Here is a 21,408-nt window from a genome sequence, read left to right on the forward strand (position 1 = left end):
GCGTACTAGTAATGATGCTGCCTCCCTGCACCATTGGTCCTGGGGAACTAGTTTACATTTTTAGGAAAAGCACTCGACCAGGTCAGGCCAGCTAGATTCTTGTCCCAAGTCAGCTACTTAACACTTTAGCCTCCTGATCTTGAGCAAGATACTTACTTGTTAATTTCCTTCTATGTAAAGACAAAACATGGCACTAGATGATTTCTAAGCTGCCTCCGAAGTCCTACATTCATAGCATTTATAAACTCTGTGAGCATTGAGTCTTCTTGGCAGTGGGGATATCAAGGACGATAAACCTGAAATAAAGAGACCTACTTGACAGAGAAATATAAGCAGATCACTGAAATATAAGCAGATCACTGAAGGGGCAGGTCATTCTTAATGGGAGTGGGAAGGTGGAAGGAAAAAGATAGGAGAGGAAACATTTCATGGAGAGGTTAGTTTCACTTGGGCTTTGAAGTATGAAAATGGGCATTCCAGAAAGTCAGAGGGGTGCAGAGGTAGGTGAGATTTTGTAGTGTTCAGGATCATTTATGGCAAGTAGGTCTTTGTAGCTGGAGCTTCAGAGGTCTTGGCAGGAGATGATGTTAGAAATGTAGGTTGAGTCTATATTGAGGGGACTTCAGATGCCAGGTAAGAGGATTTATTATTTATTCTGTGTACAGTAGGGAGCCATGAAAGGTTTGCTAAGAAGGGGAGTGAAATATTCCCAACCTCGTTTTTTTGAAATTTGATGAAAGTGTGTAGAAAGTGGATTAAAGTGAGTAGGGAAATCCTGCTATTTTCTTAATGGCTGTCTTCATCTGTTAACTTATACCCAGGTACCTTTTGGCATTTATATTGATCCTTCCAGGATTGCCCCCATTTCTGTAACCAGCACCGATTTCACCGACTCAGTAAAGTCCTGTTGGTGCTTACCTTCTTTGAGGTGGCACCATGAGTTTATCTCTCTTAATTGTCTCCCCTAAACACACATTATTTTCCCCAGGCTGCAAAGTAGATATATCATTAGCAAAGGTAAAAAGGCAACGAAATCCAGCCTTAAAAGATAAAGAAAGTTAGTGATTTAGAAATTCACTTTACTCAGCTGTACATCCATGGACAGCCTAGATAGTTAAATAAATCCAGAAAGATTTTAACCCCTTAGTGGTTGTCACAGTGATGTCTGTCTTAACTGGCATCTCAGTCCCCTTAACTGCAAAGACTAAAAGAAAAGAGTATGGCACTTCCATTTTTGCCTGCAGCACCTGTTCAGTTGAAGTTGCATTGCTTTCATACAGGACAGACACTGAGATTACTCTCTGGGGATCAGAACCCGAGGGGTTGTGCTTAGACTCCCTGGGCGAGGCCTGTCAACTCTGGCTTTCATGTTTCCCTTTCCTTTTGCTGCAGCTGTTTCTTCCAGCCTATTCAGCAAGTGCACCAAGAGGTACTGTATGGTGTACATGCATGTTTCTACCAAACAGCTTTATCATTGGTGTTAGAAGCCTCTCTGTACAAACCTGTGGCTGTCATAAGGCGATTTGATTTAAGCTTTCTGCATGCCCAATTAATTGAGAGTTGAAAGCTATCCTTCAGATTGGTGTGGCCCTGTTACTTATGCTTGCCAGTTATCAGCCACCTTGGTGTCATATAGTGGAAGCATTTTGAATATTTTACATTTGAAAATGTTTTAAGATAATAAATGGCAGTCATCTCAGAATGCCAGATGTTTCTTCCTGTTCTCACACAAACATTTATTTACCTGATAATCTGCAGAATCATAGATTTCAGATTAAAAACAAATTCTTCTAAATTATCTGCAGTTGATGCAGTCTGTCTTTTTTAAATTATTATTTAAAGATGCTCATTTTGTCCTAATTTTCCCTGTAAATTTTATCAGAGCAGATGTGGTCACTGTGATGCAGCAGTGGCCTAAACTAATTTCACTGATGTAAACATTGTTAAACAATTTCAAATGCAACTTTGGAAACATTGTTTCTGAACCTGTTTAATAATGTTTAAAAATGCATCAATGAAATTGGCTTAGCCTGTGGCCTTTATTACATTATCTGTTCTCAATTACAAAGATTCTGTGTTTTACGTCTGGACTAGTTATAAGTCACTGAAAAAAATGATCCCAGCTGAAGAGTGTGGCTTATACCTAACCCGTTTAATTTGATTTAAAATTGATGAACCTTGGAAAATACTTCCAGAATGCCATATCAGCTATCAAAATAATAGGAAATGTATTCAGGGCATCATATTGGCATTACAATTTTAGTTACCCCCCAGCCCCGCCTTTAACTTTTATTCCCATTGCTTTTCACCTCCCATTCACCCCCATTTCCATTGTTGTGATTCCACTACTAAATTCCAAGCTATCAGCTCTGAAATGCAACATAAAACATTAAATATGTTTTTACTAATTGTGATCCGCTAAAATTTAAGCTCTGTGCCGAAGCTTTTTTATTTTTATTTCAGAAGTAGTATTTAAGTGATGACATGCAGTAATTTGTTCATTCTTCTGTCAGTATAATTTACAAGGCAATGGCAGATAAACATAGCAATACAAGATTCGTTTACGGTGACACAATGGCAGATACACAGAGCAGAACCCTGCCTATGAGATAAAGTGGACTGAGTGACTTATGCAGTAATTAGGGGATAATTGTCATTAACCTCACAAACAGTAGTTTACCCATATTGTTTAAAAGGCTCCAGGATGCATAATGACAAGGTAATCTGTCAAAGCGCTAGGGGGAAATATTAATAAGATTTGTGCAAGCCTGGATAGAAAATATGCAGAAAGCAGCCACATTAAGCTAATTGGTGGATGAATATGCACTTGTAAAAGTGCTTCTAATGGCACGTTTGCTGCTCTCCAAATGACTACCGTTAATGTGGAGAAGTGGGCTGCTTAGAAAGTCAGGACTGCTGGGACAAGAGGGTATTAAGGCACGCAGACGCCGTTATTACCTTGTGCTCTATAATGTACGCTTTCTCCTTTTATCCTTTTTCATTTTGAATTTCTGAGGTTTTGTTATAGTAACATATATTGATTGTTTACTCTGATTATTCTGTATTTGATCTATATTTCTTCAGTCAGCCACCAAACCCCAAACACCTCTCTTTTGTGGCCCAATAAAATATATAATGTCTACGTTGATAGTGGCTTATTAATATACATAAACACAAACTATTAATGCATATGTGGATTTATAATTATACACACATGTGTATGTGTGGGTGCCTTTTATAGGAACACATTTAATCTGAGCAATCAAAGGAAGGTAGATCCATCAACAGCCTTGTGTATGTGTTACAACTAATAATGTGTTGTTCCCTGATGAATGCTAAAGCAGGAAATTAATCTTTGTGTTCTACGGCTATTCTTATACCCAGAAAAGAACAAAGTTAAATCTCCTAATACATCTTTCTGTTCAATCACACACTCAGTCTTCAGTGTGTTTTATGGAATACTCAATCCTCACTGTTTTATGGAATACTGCTTACTGAGTATTCAATCCCTTTCTCCCCCTGCTCCCTCACATCCTAATGAATATGTTAAAGTTCCTTGGGGTTGTTCAATCAGCTTCATTTGTAAAGTAATTCAAAGTATAATATGTGAAGGAGAATCATCCATTCAAGCTTTGGAAGTTCTATACCAATATCAGTAATCTTGATTGTGCAGATGGAACCTCATGGAACCTTAAAGATAAGAGGTTGTAGCCTTGAATTGTTCAAGTTTTGGCCGTTACTTGATGTGTAAAATCACCATCATCATGTAAAAAAAAATTTTTGCGCCTATTTTTGCTGTTTTTCAGGCATTGTGGAAAAGCATATCTGGAAATCCCAGGGACTCTGGCATTTATGTTTAGAAATGTAAAGCCTCAACTATCTACAAATTTAGTAGTGGAACTTTGGTTTATGCAAGGAGAGGTAAGCTAGAAAATGTAGACCTCAAAGCAAAAATGTCAGAGAGGGCTCTGGTGAGTTCTGTTTATTGTAAAGCAAGCAGATTTATAGCTGTCCTAAGACCAGGGATTTATCTTTATGTCTGAGTGGACAAGAAAACAAGGCCAATGCAGGGACTGCCCCTTTCTTTCCTCCTATTTCTAGTGTTTTCCTTAAGGATCATAAACGGTTCCTTTGCTGTTCTAAACTATAAAATAAGTACCCTCTAGAATCTCCTCTAGTTATCATCTCCATATGAAGAACTATTAAAGGGTTTAACTGAGGTGAGGGTCTTGTGTACAAATACTGCTAGTTTTTGGAGCTGCAAAGATTTCCGAAAGACTAGATATTTGTTTACATAGTTTTATTGATATATAACATTTATTTTGTATCTTCAAGTTGCAGAATGTTCACAAACCCTACTGGTATGATTTGGGGGTTTCCAAGGCCTCTTAGGGAGTCCTTGGGCAGTTTCCCTAGTTTTCAAGCAAAATTTTTACTTGAACTGATTGATGATTGAATTGACCAGGAGTCAAAATTAATCCAAAAGAATTAGTGACTGTAATCACATCACTGATAAACAGCACCAGACAGAAACATCAGGGGAAACATCCAGAATATACAATAATACAGGAACTTACAGATAAAGGCATACTTTCAGTCATAAATACACATATTCTAAAAATACGTTGGTTACACAAGTTGGTTAAAAGTAAAAGGGTTTTAACATTTTAATTAAAGTGATTCATATGTTCAGATTCTAGGCATAAATAGTAGAATAATAGAATTGTAAAGCTGGGTTTTTAGTAAGGCTTACAAATTTTAATATGACTCCTCTTTACACGTGAACATTAATTTTATTTTCCTCTGAGGTTGAATTTGTGTATATTTAGCCTAATCAAGATACAAAATCTGCTTTAGCCTAAAGGTATAGGGCTAGATATTCTGTGCTTAAGTTAAGGACTCATAGGTAATTTGATTTTAAAGATTGGTATACTAGGAATATCAACTGGATTTAGTATTTTCTATTTTGAAACTTAAATGATTCCTAAGATATTCTTATTAAATATTAAAATGTGTCTTTAAAAGTTTCTCAGGTTTGATTTACAATGCAACGAGGTAACTTGAAAAATACTTTGGAATCTTTGAAGTCCAATTCCAGACATTGCAGAAAGTAATTTACTCCTTTGAATTTTTTTAATATGGCAAAGCAAGACACCTGCTTTATTTATTTGCAAACAAATGCCCATAGAGGAAATGCATATGGCTGGTTTTAAGCTAGACAAGCTAAAATTCCTCAGTACAAGGAAGAAATCCTGACAGGCCTGTAATAGAGCTTAGCTGGAGCTTCTATGATTAAATATGTTGTAACCCCAGAGTGATCTATCATAATCACTGTTTTTAAAATAAAAACGCTGTATAGACTGTTACTGAAGAAGAAAGGCATAGTACTCTATGAATTATACATTCTTATCTGTTCCATAATCAAGAACATTCTGTAACAGTAAATTTTTTAAATCAAATGTCAAGCAATATTTTAAAAATCACAAGAACCACATGAAACTAGTGCCCTGGCATTTTGATAATGTTATTTTGGTTAGAGAGGTGATCATTTTTGGAGAGTATATTGTTCAACTTGTGAATACATTACTTCTTTTAAAAATATATCCTTTCCATTGTGAAATTTTTTTCAAATATGGATCAGAAAAAAATTATAAATATTTGTATACTGGAAAATATATCAAAGCCACTACTTCAAAGTCACATAAAATTATCATGTTGCTTCTTCCTTCTAAAAACTAGAGTCAAGGGCCATGCTCCTCAAACTTCCACTTTAATCCAAGGAGAGGCATTCTTTGACTATGTACTTTTTTTTTTGCCAGTAGTTTGATATACCTCACCTCATTATATCACCATTCGCTAAGTTGGAGCACTTTGAATGCTATAATAAGAGTGATTTATAATGAGAGTAATATATAATAAGAGTGAGCCTTCAAGGTCAGTAGTTTCTGTATTCCTGTGTGTGTTTGTGTACATGCACATGTGTGTAATGAGTAACTCCTTTAAAATATCAATCTTTATATGCAGTCAGTGTTTACAGAAAGAAGATTTAATGTTAATGTTAGCATGTCAGCTAACAAAGACTAATAAGGTATTTATCTTGATGGGAACTTCTTTAATGCAAAGTTTTCTGAGAGCCCCAACATTCTAACTAATGGTGGATATTCCTGTAGCATTCATTTCCCCTTGGGCAGAGGAAGAATAGGAAAGATATTTCAAATTAAGTCCTTTATTATCTGGATGAACTGAATGTAGCATTAGCTGTGTAATCACAGCAAGCTGGTATACACCTATCTCTAATGTTTGCATACTTACTTCATGACAAAGGCAGTTTGGGGTGGATGAGGAAAGCATATTTGTTCACATAAATCAATGTTAACAAGTAAAGTCCAGTCTGAATTTTTATTTCGAAATCATTCTTTCTGCCCATGCCACACCCTGAAGACTCTCACTCATGGGGCATCCCTGTCCTAGAGAGGAGAGTAGGGATGTGATTGGTCAGCATTGTATTTTGAAGGTAAAGTGATGCTGTTGAGAAATTCTGCAAAATACAAATTTCCAAATCATGAAAATTGAGTAGGGCTTTCGTTACCCAAAACAAATGTTGATTTTAAAAAAAAAAGTTCTAATTTGAACCATTTGGTACAACCATGATATGAATGAGTATGTTTCATTCTGCCTACAAATATTACAGTTGTTCCAGCTGGCCTCCTAGAAACATTAGCCCGAAGTTCTGGAAAAGCACAGTCACATAAAAGAGCTTTGTGTGAATAGAGAATGGTGTAATTTTGTTTACTTACACAAGCAAAGTGCTCTGATGTATATTGTGTATACTAGCGGTGCATCTTTCTCCGTCAGTGCCCAGCAAGAAATATGTGTTTAATGTAAATCTGCTAAAACAAATAAACATGCCAAGTTCTTTTTCCACATGATTTTAAGTGTTTCTCAGAAATTATCAAAACATTGCTTGAAAAATTTCCCTAAATGCTTCCCAGAATCTATTGTTTTCAATAAGAATTTTTTTTGTGTGGCCATTTTTATTCTTCTCCCCATCTTGCCTGCTCATACTTACACACATGCAGGCACATAGACACACAACATTGATCCATGCACACTTTGGAAAGCCAAGTCTTATAAATTAGAGAGATAAACATAATCTAACAAAAAAGGGAAAAAATGACTCTGAAATAGTAGGGAGCAGTCAGATCAGTTAAACTTTTTGACTGAGAGTTTAAATACTGGCTTTAGAATGACAATTTAAGGTTGAAATATCTGCTTATTACATATGGACCCATCTCAGTTACAAAACAGGTAAATAGCAGGAGAATGAGAGAGAAGAGGACTGCACATATTATGTATAAGTGTTTTCTTCAGAACTGTTTGTAATGCTCAAAGGTTTCTCTTCCACAGAATATCTCCCTGAAACTCCTGCTTTCAGCACTCAGAGCCAGCTCTTTCCAACCCACATGTGCGATCTAGGAGTTTTCCATTTGCTGACCCCTAGCTAGAAGTTTATCGAATGCCCCTGTTCATATTACCTGAGATAATGGTCTGAGCCTATCACTCACTCCTGAGGTGATCCAGAAGTTAGATGATATATCTCCTAATTTCTGGGTCACATTCTGATACATGTCCACCTAACCAAGAGGTCAGCACAAAGGCAGGTGGAGGCAAGCAAAGGCAGATTATCAGTGTCTTGCAGAGTGTCTGCGAAGGTGTGTGTGCATAGCACATACCTGCTATATGTTGGTGTTAGCTCTGTAGGGAGGCAGTCTCCATAGTTTTATGATTACACACCCCATTAGTAAAAATATATGAGCATGTACCCCCATTTATATATATGTAAAGCTGTTTCTAAACTCTGTGTGTGTGTGTGTGTGTGTGTGTGTGTGTGTGTGTGTGTGTGTGTGTGTGTATGAATGATATTAGCAAAAAATCACCTTTAGGTAAAAATAAATAGGAATTTTCACGTTGACTCACCATGTCACAGTGGATTGTCTTGCATACTGCACTAATAGGAGCAAATGGGAGCATGTGTGCCTGTGATTTGACCGTGCTGTAATACAGGAGGAAAGGAGTAAGGTGGCTTATAAACAGTGGAAAGCTGTACATGTTGAGTTATGTGTGTGAGAGTTCAAGCAATTTGCGTGATTTAATTTTTTGAATTAACTTCATTGAAGTATACTTTCCATACAATAAAATCCACCAATTTTAAGTGTACAACCTATATGGCCATAAAAACCTCAGCACAATCATGGTGTACAACATTCTCACCACCCCAAAAGTTCCCTAGTGTTGCTTTACACTCAGTCCCTTTTCCCCACCCTACGCCCCTGGCAACTACTAATCCACTTTATGTTCCCATAATCTTACCTTTTCCAGAATTTCATATGCTTGGAACAGTAGCGTATGTATGTCTTTGGGTCTAACCTCTTTCATTCTTAGCATAATGCTTTTGAAGAGTCGTCCATGTTGTAGTCGGTAGCTTAGTTCTTTTTATTGTGCAGTACTATTCCATTGTATAGATATCTCACAATTTCTTTACCCTTAAGACTTGAACATCTAGAAAACCTGGTAAAATTTATGATTTAAGTTTTGCATAGCATTGTTTCATCAATTTTTAATCCAGCAATTACTGTTTCATTTTACCTAATGGAATACTTAAGCTAGGTAAGCTTGAAATTTGGTAATTTCTCTACTTTCTACCCAATCTGTTTCTCTTGCTTTGATATTTGAATTAACCCAGAAGGAAAAAGAGTAGAAAAGTACAATAGGAAACTGGTTATGAAAATAAATTGCCAATGTGGTTATGATGAAATAATTTCTTAAGATAGCACACTGTGCCGATCTAGACATGAAAAAATAAACATATCTCACAAACCTCTGATTTTGTTTTAGGTAGTCAGCAGTCCCTACAGGTCAGTGTCGTTTAATTAAAAGCTCTACAGTTATATCAAGGGGGAAATACTTTTAGTTTTTAGCTAATCATTTTAGTATTTTCCGTTAAATTATACCTTAAACTTGACTGAAAGTAAGTTCATATGATTGAGTCTTTTAAACTGTTTGCTTCTTGTTTTGCTTTTTTTTTTTTTTTTTTGACAGAGTCTCACTCTGCAACCTTCACTTCCTGGGTTCAAGTGATTCTCATGCCTCAGCCTCCCGAGTAGCTGGGGTTAGAGGTGCCCTCTGCCACCCCTGGCTAATTTTTTTGTATTTTTAGTAGAGACAGGTTTTCATGGTGTTGGCCAGGCTGGTCTTGAATTCCTGACCCCAAGTGATCCGCCTGCCTCTGCCTCCCAAACTGCTGGGATTACAGGCATGAGTCACCGTGCCCGGCTGCTTATTTCTTAACAATTTGACTACTGGAGCAAATAGGCCTTAGATCTGTGCTGCATCCAGTGTTTCTTCCTCACTTCCATTCTTGGACAGAAAGAAAGCAGTTGTTTTCATGTATGCTGTGATGTGAGTTGTAGCCTGCCATGAACACAGGTGGGCTCCTTGTTGGACTGAGCTTGAGGTCCCTCGACAGTCTGATTATCCCAAAGCCCCTTATTTGGTTTCTCTTCCATCTCTTCACATCTGTTCCTTCCCTACTATCCCTCTTTCCCAATAAGGGAAACCAATCAACCTTATTTTACTTTGATTTTAAAACTATAAATCATTGAAGTGCTTTGATGTGGGAAAGGACTCAGATAAAACCATTTAAACCATGCATTTGATCCTACAACAAAAAGTTTTAAAAAGTCACTTGGCAGAGCCATACAGGAACAGGGTGCCAGATTTCTACAAGTGATAATCACCAGTTCCAATGAAGTAACAAAAGGAAGTCTTTTTATTTCAAATATGTAGATGTAAATATTTTAAGTCTTTTATACTTTTTCTGAACCCAGTAAAACTGGTTTATAAGTCTATATTATTTGGTGTTACTCATCTTTTAATTAACAGTATAGCCAGTTATTTTCACAGGAAATCAACACTTATAATAATAACTCGCATTTAACTTAACAGGGTAAATCTTATTATCCTCATTTTGTCAATAACATTTTTCAACCTGAAGGGTTAAAAGTCACTGTACTCTGGTTATAAATGGGAAAACCTAAAAGAATTGACTTACCAGCTACAAAATTTCAGGGAGGCCAAGAGTTCAGTTATATACTCTGATGTTAACATATTATTCATGCATAAGACCAGTGGCCCAGCATGAGTTGGTCGGTAGTTGGGATCTTCGTCCTAGCCTAACAGACCGAATTTTTGTTTTATTAGTGTTTATTCCACGATAATACCTAATTCTTTTTATAACTCCAATTTACTTTTGTAAAGTTTATTTGACAATTTATACTGTTTGCAAGGAGGACTAGTTTTTCCAATACTTATGTTAAATACAATAAAAATAAATTGACTAAAAAATGTATCATGCCTTTAGTTGTTGCAGCAGTGTCCACTTGTCCCAAATTTTCCAAATGGTTACTTTTGTTCCAGATGAGTTAAAAAAAGAAAAAAGCCATCCAACTGACATTGGTCCATTTTTGAATAGCAATATAGACCATGCATAGAGGTCGTTACCTTCACAGAAGAGTCTTAAACTAGTGTTTTAGAATCACAGCACCAAACCATACTTATTTCTATCACAAAGATCTTCAGAAAAAAACTTGGCATTTCTTTTTTCCCTTTGATGCTTTCTAACTCCCTTCAACAAGGTTAGTCAAAGATACAGTAAAACTGCTAGCCGTTCTTAGCATCCAGCTTGCACACTTGTTAGGTTGTGTAAGATCAATTTGTTTCTTGTTGCAGTTTCTCCATTTATAAATGTGGTGAATTAGATAATCTTAATCAAATTGATAATGATTTTTTGGTTGTTGAGACAGTCTTGCTCTGTTGCTCAGGCTGGAGTGCAATGGCACTATCATGGCTCACTGCAGCTTCAACCTCCTGGGTTCAAGCAATCCTTCCACCTCAAACTCCCAAGTAGCTAGGACTATAGGCACGGACCACCACACTTGGCTAGTTTTTTAATTTTTGTAGACAGGGTCTTGCCATGTTGCCTAGGGCTTAAGCCATCTTCCACCTTGGCCTTCCTAAATGTTGGGATTATAGGCATGAGCCACAACGCACAGCCAATGATGACTTCCTTGGAAAGGACACCTATGGCACTATCAAGGGGACTCTAGTTTGGTGTTATAGAGCTATGTGTCCCGTTCTTAAGTATATTTGTTTGCAAATATGCTTTGTTGTTTATCTGTGTAAGTATAAATTGCTGCTTCTATTACCACTATAAATGAAGCTTCTCTTTCATGATTCAGGAACTAGCAAAGTTCTAAATCATACTTACCTGGATCTCTTTCACCAGAAGCAAGTGGTTTAATGTAACAGACTCCATTTTAGCAGAGACAGCAACTAAGCGCTAGAAGACAATCTGAAAGGCAGTGGTTTTAGAAATAGTAGTGGGCATTGTGGTGGGCCAGGAGAAACCATATGGGACTACTCTGTACTGTTGGGAGAAAGAAGATAAAAGGGTGATGGAAATGAGATGCCTCAGGTGGGACTGATCAGTTGCTATGGTTTCTGAGGTGCATTTTAATGCCAGAGGCTGCCAGTTGTATATCACTGACATGTAGATTTAGGTACAGGCTACCTTGGAAGAACCTGGGGAAGATATGACTGTACATTGCTCAGATTGGGGCTCAGCCTGAGAAATTAATCCGTAGTGAAAGGCTCTGTAAAAGAACACTCAAGAGAGTAGATTTGATGGTACAAGAAAGATGGTATAGAAGAGGACATTATAGCACTCTAGAGAAAGACTTCCTCAGAAGTCCTGCTCTTGACTACCACAGACTCAATGGGCTTACCTGGGGCATGGCATCATGGAATGACAGCCAGTGAGTACTGTGGACACACTCTGAACTTAGAGTCAGAATTTTTGTGTTCAACTCCTGGGCCTTCAATTAGTATCTTGACAGCCTTAACAACCTATCTTAGCTTTCTTCTCCCCTGATTTCTCATCTGTTCTCTGAGCTCTGGAAGTTATGATAGGGGTCAAATGAGATAATGTATTTAAAGTCACAACTTATTTCTCTATTTACCTATAGCACCAACATTCTTCCATGTTATCCTGTTCCAAAAGCAGAATGTGAATGATATCAACTGCTGTGAGTGAGGTTTTGAAAATGGCGATGGCCGGACTTCAGGATCATCTGGGGTTGCCATGTGCCTGCACCCTTATATGACTGTTCTGAGCAGATAGTTGTATGAGAGTATTTGATCTGAAGGCCAATTCTATCTACATGATGAAGGAGGGACAGCTGTGTTTGACAGTTTTCATAGGAATGGACACCCACATGCACGTACTCACACATATTCTTTATGTAAAATGGTAGGATGCTAGGAGTGAGCCTTACAAAGGGGGGCACATAACTATCAAAGCTTTTTTAAAAAAGTAATTCAAGTAAATGCCAAATACCCACTTAATCAAACTAGCTGTGATGATTCAGACCATAGGGCAGTGTTTCAGAGAGAATTTTACATCCACAGGTTGAGGAGAGACTTTTCCCTTGCAAAAGCAGTACAGATCCCTTATGCCTCTCATCATGCCTCCCCTAGTGTAACATCCTGCATAAAGCACAGTGGCTGAAACCGGAAAATTCAGATGAGTATACTACTACTAGCTAATCTAGAGACTTTATTCAAATGTTGCTAATTTTCCCACTAATGTCTTTTTTCTGGTCTAGGATCACACAATTATGTTTTATTAGTCCCCTCTAATCTGGAACCATTCTTTATTTTTTATAAATTTCCTGAACTTTACACTTTGAAGAGTACTATCTACTGTTTTGTAGAATGCCCCTCAATTTTGGTTTGCCTGATGATTTCTGATGATTGAGTTGAGGTTGTAAAATTTTTACAATGTGTTTGTCCATTCCCATGTACTAATAAAGACATACCCAAGACTGGGTAATTTATAAAGGAAAGAGTTTTAATGGACTCCATAATTCCACATGGCTGGGGAGGTCCCACAATCATGGCAGAAGGCAAAGGAGGAGCAAAGTCACATCTTACATGGAAGCAGGCAAGAGCATGCGCAGGGGAATTCCCCTTTATAAACCATCAGATCTCATAAGACTTACTCACTGTCATAAGAACAGTACGGGAAAGACTCACCCCCATGATTCAACTAACTTCCACCGGCTCCCTCCCATGACATTTGGGGATTATGGGAGCTACAATTCAAGATGAGATTTGGGTGGGGACACAGCCAAACCATATCATTAGAAGAATGCCACAAAAGTGATGTTGTGCCCTTCTTAGTGTGTCCTAACAAGCGGAACATGATGGCGTGATTTCTACTCACGGTGGTAACTTCGATCACCCTTTTAAGGTAGGGTCTGTTAGGTTTTTCCGCGATAATGTTATGATTTTCCCTTTGTAATTAATAAGTATCTTGTCATTTTGTTTTTAAGAAGATTCTTTGCTTTCTTAAATTCATGGTCAGGATTAGGGCAAGTGTCACTCACAGAGGGATACAAAGTGTGCTGTCCCAATGGGAAGAAATGGTGCCCTAGAAAGTGATGGAGTCATTATTTAAGTGTTTGAATAGATTTCTCTCAATCCATGCTGAAATGGATTGCCTGACATTACACTGCAGGATTTTAAAGTCCTACCTCCAGGCAAATCTCATAGTTACTAGCAAAAATGAAAGTGTGAAATGCTTTTTAATGTATATTTAACAACACATAGTCTGGTGATTACTGATGTGTATTCTCTGTGGACTCCCTTTGCTATCAGAGGAGGATGCTGAGAGACAACTTTTTACACATTTATTCTATCTAAATCCATCACATGTTTACTTTTTAAATATCTATGACTGTCATTTATAACAAGATCATAAAAAGTCAAATACATTAAGTCTAACTCAAACTTTGAATCATAGGATTACAACCAATTTTCAGGAAAAGTACAATTACTTTTTATGAGTGATGTTTTTCTTACTCTTCCTTATGAAATTGCCTGCTATTAAATGATACTAAAATATAGCCATTCAAAAAAAAAAGATACAGTTTAGTAGCAAGGTATGAGGGGCAGTGCTACTTTATTCATCTTTTTGATTCAGAAATTCACATAACTCCTATTTAAAGGAATTTTCATCACTGAATCCAGTGTCATGTCTGCTTATGTTGAAGAAGTAAATTTCACAAGAAGTACTTAATTCCTTCCTATAGTATCACTATTTAATAAGGACTAAGGTACCATTTTTTTCATTTATATTGGATTTCACAGCAAGAGTTTACATCTTATACTAATATATGCTAAATAGTTGCATAGTATATAGATCATTGTTGTTAAAAAAGCAGTACTGAAGGCATTTTAGATCACAGAGCCCCAGTGGTCTACATTTTGTTTGCTTTGACATTATTAAACTCAATCTGTTTCTCTAACTGTGACTCTAATTACTACATTTGCATGGCAGAAAAGTTTGCTTTGTGGGTTGACTTTTATTAACAGTGCTTGCATGTTGTTTTCTGCTCTTGCTCTTAGTGTTTTATGAGCACACAGAGCACCTTCAGTTGCATTGAATAATTATGCACAATCAATAAGTTTTTGTGTTTGTCTTTGTTGTTTCTTTGATGTGGCCTCTAGGATGCTGCTGGCAAGGTGCTGGACCGCTGGGCCATCATGTCTCGAGAAGAGGAAATCATCACCCTTCAGCAGTTTCTGCGGTTTGGAGAAACCAAATCCATTGTGGAGCTGATGGCAATTCAGGAGAAAGAAGGGCAGGCCGTGGCTGTACCATCTTCAAAGACAGACTCAGATATAAGGACTTTTATTGAGAGCAATAATCGCACCAGGAGTCCCAGCCTCCTTGCTCACTTAGAGAACAGCAATCCTTCCAGCATTCATCACTTCGAAAACATCCCAAACAGCCTTGCATTTCTGCTTCCATTCCAGTACATAAACCCTGTCTCAGCGCCACTGCTAGGGTTGCCTCCAAATGGGCTACTTTTAGAGCAACCAGGGTTGAGGCTGCGGGAACCCAGCCTTTCAACTCAGAATGAATATAATGAGAGCAGCGAATCCGAAGTTTCTCCCACACCTTATAAGAATGATCAAACACCCAATAGAAATGCCCTGACCAGCATTACTAATGTGGAGCCCAAAACCGAGCCAGCCTGTGTCTCTCCCATTCAGAATTCTGCCCCAGTCAGTGATCTAACCAAAACTGAACACCCAAAAAGCTCATTCCGGATTCATCGGATGAGAAGGATGGGGTCAGCCTCTAGGAAAGGAAGAGTGTTCTGTAATGCATGTGGGAAGACATTCTATGACAAAGGTACTCTGAAAATTCATTACAATGCTGTTCACCTGAAGATCAAACATCGATGCACCATTGAAGGTTGCAACATGGTCTTTAGCTCCCTCCGAAGTCGTAATCGCCACAGTGCAAACCCCAATCCTCGCCTTCATATGCCTATGCTAAGGAATAACCGAGATAAAGATTTAATTCGGGCCACCTCAGGAGCTGCCACCCCTGTCATAGCAAGTACAAAATCAAATCTGGCACTCACAAGCCCTGGCCGACCCCCAATGGGTTTTACCACTCCCCCTCTAGACCCTGTCTTGCAAAATCCTCTCCCTAGCCAGCTGGTATTTTCTGGGCTAAAGACTGTACAACCAGTTCCTCCATTTTATAGAAGTTTACTCACTCCAGGGGAAATGGTGAGTCCTCCAACCTCCCTCCCAACCAGTCCCATCATTCCAACCAGTGGTACCATAGAGCAGCACCCCCCGCCACCCTCTGAGCCAGTAGTGCCAGCAGTGATGATGGCCACCCATGAGCCCAGTGCTGACCTGGCACCCAAGAAAAAGCCCAGGAAGTCAAGCATGCCTGTGAAGATTGAGAAGGAAATTATTGACACCGCCGATGAGTTTGATGATGAAGATGATGACCCCAATGATGGTGGAGCTGTGGTCAATGACATGAGCCATGACAATCATTGTCACTCCCAAGAGGAGATGAGCCCAGGCATGTCTGTGAAGGACTTTTCTAAGCATAACAGGACCCGGTGCATTTCAAGGACTGAAATAAGGAGGGCCGACAGCATGACTTCTGAAGACCAAGAACCTGAGCGGGACTATGAGAACGAGTCTGAGTCTTCGGAGCCCAAACTGGGCGAGGAATCCATGGAAGGGGATGAGCACATTCACAGCGAAGTGAGTGAAAAAGTCCTGATGAATAGTGAGAGGCCTGATGAGAACCACAGTGAGCCCTCTCACCAGGACGTCATCAAGGTGAAGGAAGAATTTACAGACCCCACTTACGACATGTTTTACATGAGCCAGTATGGACTGTACAATGGTGGGGGTGCCAGCATGGCCGCCTTGCATGAGAGCTTTACATCATCTCTGAATTATGGCAGCCCTCAAAAGTTCTCCCCAGAAGGTGACCTGTGTTCTAGCCCAGACCCCAAAATCTGTTATGTGTGCAAGAAGAGTTTCAAAAGCTCCTACAGTGTGAAACTTCACTACAGGAACGTTCACTTGAAAGAGATGCACGTCTGCACAGTGGCTGGTTGCAATGCTGCATTCCCCTCTCGCCGAAGCCGAGACAGGTCAGTAAATCTCCATTGGCTGCTCCTGCTGGGGGTGGAGGGTGCCAGTTTTCAGTCATGTTGGACTTCACACTAAAAGAAATCCAACTTAGATGTTTTCGATGCGCTGTAAAGATTGTCCACAGTGATCACGTGATAACTAGGCTGCCATGCTCATGAAGGATTGTTGCAGTTGGTGCTTGTGATGATTAAGCATGCAGAATCATGTGCCATCTTACCCGTAATGCACGCCATTTTTCTCTGTGCTCTGTGTATACATGTGTGTATGTGTTTTCATGCATCTAGGTGTGAATAAGTTAACTATGTACACGGTTCCCTGCTTCCCCCTGAACCTTCACTTAGAAGCCACAGCTTCTGTTATATATATATTTATATATTTATATTTCTGCTTTGCCATGTGGCTTTTTAATTAAATCAGTATATTATCTTCATACACACATATTTATCCAATATAGAAACAGAAATTTACGGATGGAAAGAACCATAGGTCCAGGACATCGAGACAGCCTGCATCTCCGTAGGTATAACCAGTAATGTTATCATTCCTTACATGAGTATTTAGTATGTCCTTGAATTCTTTAAGAGTTGTGAAAATATCAGAAGGAAATGGGACAGATGTGATTGTTGATGTGGGAAAATGGTGTGGTCGTGTGGGTTTCTTTATCTTAACTTCATAATGTCTTTGAGCACATCTCTAAACTATAGTCCACCATGCGGATTATGCACAGAAGCGGAGGCATGCATATACTTTGAGGATCAGCACGAATATATTATGTCCAGCCTTCAGATGACATCACACTCTTGCTATGTAGTTGCAGCTCTGAAACAGTTGGGCTTAAGCAGAAGCAGATGGTCCTAAACCTACAAGGTTCTTTATTAATCCTCAAGAAAATGCAGTATAAATGGAATGTGTCAAGGTGGTCAGTGGCAGGATAGTGCGGTTATCCTGCATTTGTTCAGATAAGCTTGTGAGCAGATCATTTACATAATACACCACCAGCCCTACTCGGGTCACACAGCAGTTAATTCTTCCCATTATATCAGATGCGGTTTTTGGTTCTACATCGTCTTTTAAAAATATTTTAGAGAAAATTTTATAACATGGTGGAAATCAATGGAAGAAACACATTAAAATTAACTAGAAAGTTTCTACAGAGCCACCAATAGTAAGCAGTAATTCTAGTGCTTTTCAATTGTGTAGAGTTCTTTGGCAAAGTAACATTAAAAGTACCACTGAAAAGTAGTGTCCTGTCCCTGGAATATTCTGTTTTGTCTTCATATTTGGAGATCAATCCTTTTTAAAATAAAAGTTTGAAGAATATTTTTTTCCTTTCTACTGAAATAAAAGGGGGCCAATCTTTGAAAAGCAAAATATTTAAGAAAAATAAGTAACTTTCTTATACAACCCAAAACATGCTTTGAGGAGAAGCCATTTTTTAAATGATTTTCCCACCCCCATTTACTTTGTTCTGTAAACATTGTTTGTAGTCACAACGTGATTTCAGTTCCAAGTTATCATTGACAGTCCCAGAATGCATCAGATAAGATAGCTATATTTTGAATAATAAAATACTGTACCCAACCTCCTCCAAGTTGTCAGTAATATTCATTCTTTTAAATTTGAGATAGTACACTACTAATAATGAGGTTAATGCATTGCATTTTTTTAAACAAAAATAAAAGACTCATGAAAACCTGCATAAAATATTTATGGAAATGGAGTGTTTGAAGACAAGCCAAAATTTAAGCTTAATTGCATGAATTCCTGTCACAGTTTTAGTTGGTTTGCTGAAAATATTGCAAGTCATAGCACTGGAATAAATAGCTGTGAGACCAAAAGGCTACACACCCAATGTCTGAAGCCTTCATTTATGTAAAATTCCTAGAAAACGCAAGTGCTCATATATTTATGTCTTAACACATAGGGAGGCATTGTTGAGGTACTGCTTATTGGTTTGTCTGAGGAAAAACATTTATTGATAGCAGGAAAATATTTCAGTCTTCATTTTTATTGTAGGTATCAGGATTTTAGTGAGTGACTAGCCATATATACGTTTAGACCCGCATCTAGGATGACGAGGATATTCTAGGTGGGAAGAAGAGTACAGATGTGCTCCCAGGGTGTTCAGTCACATAGAAGATAGCAAGCTTCAGAAGACAGTTGATATATTTCATTTGGCTGAAATCACAGTATGCCCAGTCTTTTTCATTTTGGAGCTTTGTCACATAAGATAAATGAAAAAGCAAATTGCAAACATTGTAGAATAAAAACTTTTTTTATTCTCACTTGAAATTTTGCTTTTTAACAATATGCAACTCTTTTGATCTTAGGTTAGAAACACACAAGTTCTGATACTTTAATTTTGACATTATATTTTCTTAAGAAAAGTGTTCATCTTGGTTGAGTCTATGACTTGAATTAATATAATGTTATGAGTTTAGCTACACCAAATAACCAGTGATGCCATTGGGGTTCCTGCCTCTTCCTGCATCTCAGCAGAGTGAACTGTGAAACATAATTGTATTCCTGTTTTAGCCTTTTATTGTCATTTTGTCAATGAATGTCAACCTGTGATTTAATCTCATTATTCACAAAGCCTCTTGGATTACATCTCTGATCTGTCTCTTAGACTTACCTTCTCCTGTCTCTTCACTTTTAGTTTGTTACTCACGAGAACCCCAGGAATTTTATCTCCTTGTTTTTTCCCTTTTAATTTGCTGTGAAGCTAAGACAAGTTTTCTTACCTTTTTCTTGAGCCAACAGACCTTCTCAAACAGAAACCCTCCTTTGTCTTTAATCCTGCTGTCCTCAGGCCCATTTCTTTCCTCTCCCCAGAGTCTCAGTTTCATCCATCCTTGACTCCACAATGTCTTCCTTGTGCAAATAAAGCATTAGAGGGGATTTTGAGTGGGGGCTGAAGTGTGCAGGGCTATAGGGTTTCTAGGATTCCTGTCATAAAGCTAACAGAATTGCCCTCTTCCTTCTGTTTACGAAAGCAGACTTCTTCATGATTCGAACACCTTGGAGGAGGTTTACACAGGTCTGCCTGGGCTTCTTCCAAAGTGGTTATACATGAGGTAGTTGCATTTTTGGTCTCCAGATAGGCATGTTAGTAAGATGGAAAGTAGAAAGATGTTAAATACTGTGTTTTAGGTTTGGCAGTTAATTAGCAAAGATTTCCAGGTCTTTGTTTATGGTCCTTCTAGATTTTATAAGATCAAGTTGAAGATTTTTCAAAAGCAAGAATGCTCTTTGTGTAAAGTGACACAGAGGAAGGGGAGAGACACATGCAAGATTTGTTAGGGCTGAAGATTCCAAGCAACAGTGTCAAAGCTATTCTTTTCTATATAGTTGTAAATGAGTGTGTGTTTAACAAATTCAGAAGCCAAGAGGACCATTCCACACTGACAAAGAGCAAGCTAATACACACAAAGTCTGATTCATCTTTGTTACTAGGTAGCTGTTAGAATAATTTTTATTGTGAGTGATAGAAGTGAAATGTAAAGAATTTTCTCTGTAAAGAACTCTGATGCTCTAAAGCAGGGGTCCCCAACCCCGGGGCTGCAGACTATTACTGGTCCATGGCTTGTTAGGAACCAGGCTGCACAGCAGGAGGTGAGTGGTGGGTGGGTGAGCATTACTGCCTGAGCTCCACCTCCTGTCAGTGTGAGAATCAATTAGATTCTCACAGGAGTGCAAACCGTATTGTGAAATGTGCATGTGAGGGATCTAGGCTGCGTACTCCTTATGAGAATCTAATGATAAATGTAACGTGCCTGAATCATTGAATCATCCCAAAACTATACCCCCCACTCACATCTGTGGAAAAATTGTCTTCCATGAAAGTGGTCCCTGGTGCCAAAAAGGTTGGGGACTGCTGCTCTAAGGTGACTGCTAAAGTCTTCAAGTATATCCTGATAACAAGGTGTAGTGTTAGATTTTGAAAGTCTCTAAAGACCCTTTCCTCCTTCTTGTTTATGCCTTGATCTGTCCGCTGCTGAGGTGCTGTTCTGTTAAGGAACAGGAGGCTGCCCCTCCATTATGAAGTATACATATGAAATCTTTCCTAGGAAGAGGAAATTCTAACTGGCCTGGAACCTGCTGTCTTCATACGGGAGATTCTCTTGAAGAGAGCGTGATAGTCAGAATTAGCTAGGTGTAATTTACCTTTCATCATTTCTCATACTCTGACTTGATTTTTGATCCCCAGGAGCTGAGTGGCATAGGTCACCCATTTTGAAGGGAAGCCTATTTATAAGTTGCATTTGGTTTTTATTCAGGAAGAAAAATAACAAATACCCTCCGTTCTCTTTCCTAATATTCCTTATCATTTGCTCATATGTTAAAATCTATTTATATTTGTCTTAATGATTGGCAGTTCTAAAATTCCATCTAAAATGAAGACTTTGTACTAAGAAACTAGATGATCTGTATAGTAAGAAGTCATTGTCTCTTTTTCATCCTACATGAGTTTTACTGTATTTGTTCCTTTCTTCTTCTCAGAGTAGTGGCCAGTAGTTATCAAGGTTTGTCTTAAATTTTATCTGAAAGGTAAGCATATATGTTTGATCTTCAAGTTGTAGAAAGATGATTTAGCCATATGAATAAATTTAAAGACCAAATTATATTTGCTGAGGGTGATTTATAAATAAATATGAGGTAACCATTGGTGTCAAGTGTGAACCTTCCATTTGATTGCTAGTTTAATCAGTCCACATCTAAATGTGGAAAGTTCTGTATTCCTATGGCGGAAGACATGTGTATTTGATTTATTAAAACCTGCTGATGTCTCCAGAACTAAATTTGTTC

At 38.2% G+C, this 21,408-nt stretch overlaps 1 protein-coding gene across 21 annotated transcripts in view; it reads left to right on the forward strand.

The window, feature by feature from the left end:
• BNC2 (basonuclin zinc finger protein 2) overlaps positions 1–21,408 on the forward strand; it is a 451,443-nt gene that overhangs the window by 417,805 nt on the left and 12,230 nt on the right. For 11 of the 21 annotated variants that reach the window (XM_063696359.1, XM_063696352.1, XM_055349830.2 and 8 more), the window contains one exon: positions 14,629–16,598. In XM_063696359.1, coding sequence (XP_063552429.1) covers positions 14,629–16,598 — 1,970 coding nt within the window. Of the gene's footprint in view, positions 1–14,628; positions 16,599–17,053; positions 17,120–21,408 lie in introns of all 21 variants that reach the window. The other 10 variants (XM_063696351.1, XM_063696353.1, XM_055349827.2 and 7 more) reach the window with 2 other exon arrangements.

Source organism: Gorilla gorilla, chromosome 13 (genome assembly GCF_029281585.2).
Source record: "Gorilla gorilla gorilla isolate KB3781 chromosome 13, NHGRI_mGorGor1-v2.1_pri, whole genome shotgun sequence".
NCBI lineage: Eukaryota > Metazoa > Chordata > Mammalia > Primates > Hominidae > Gorilla > Gorilla gorilla.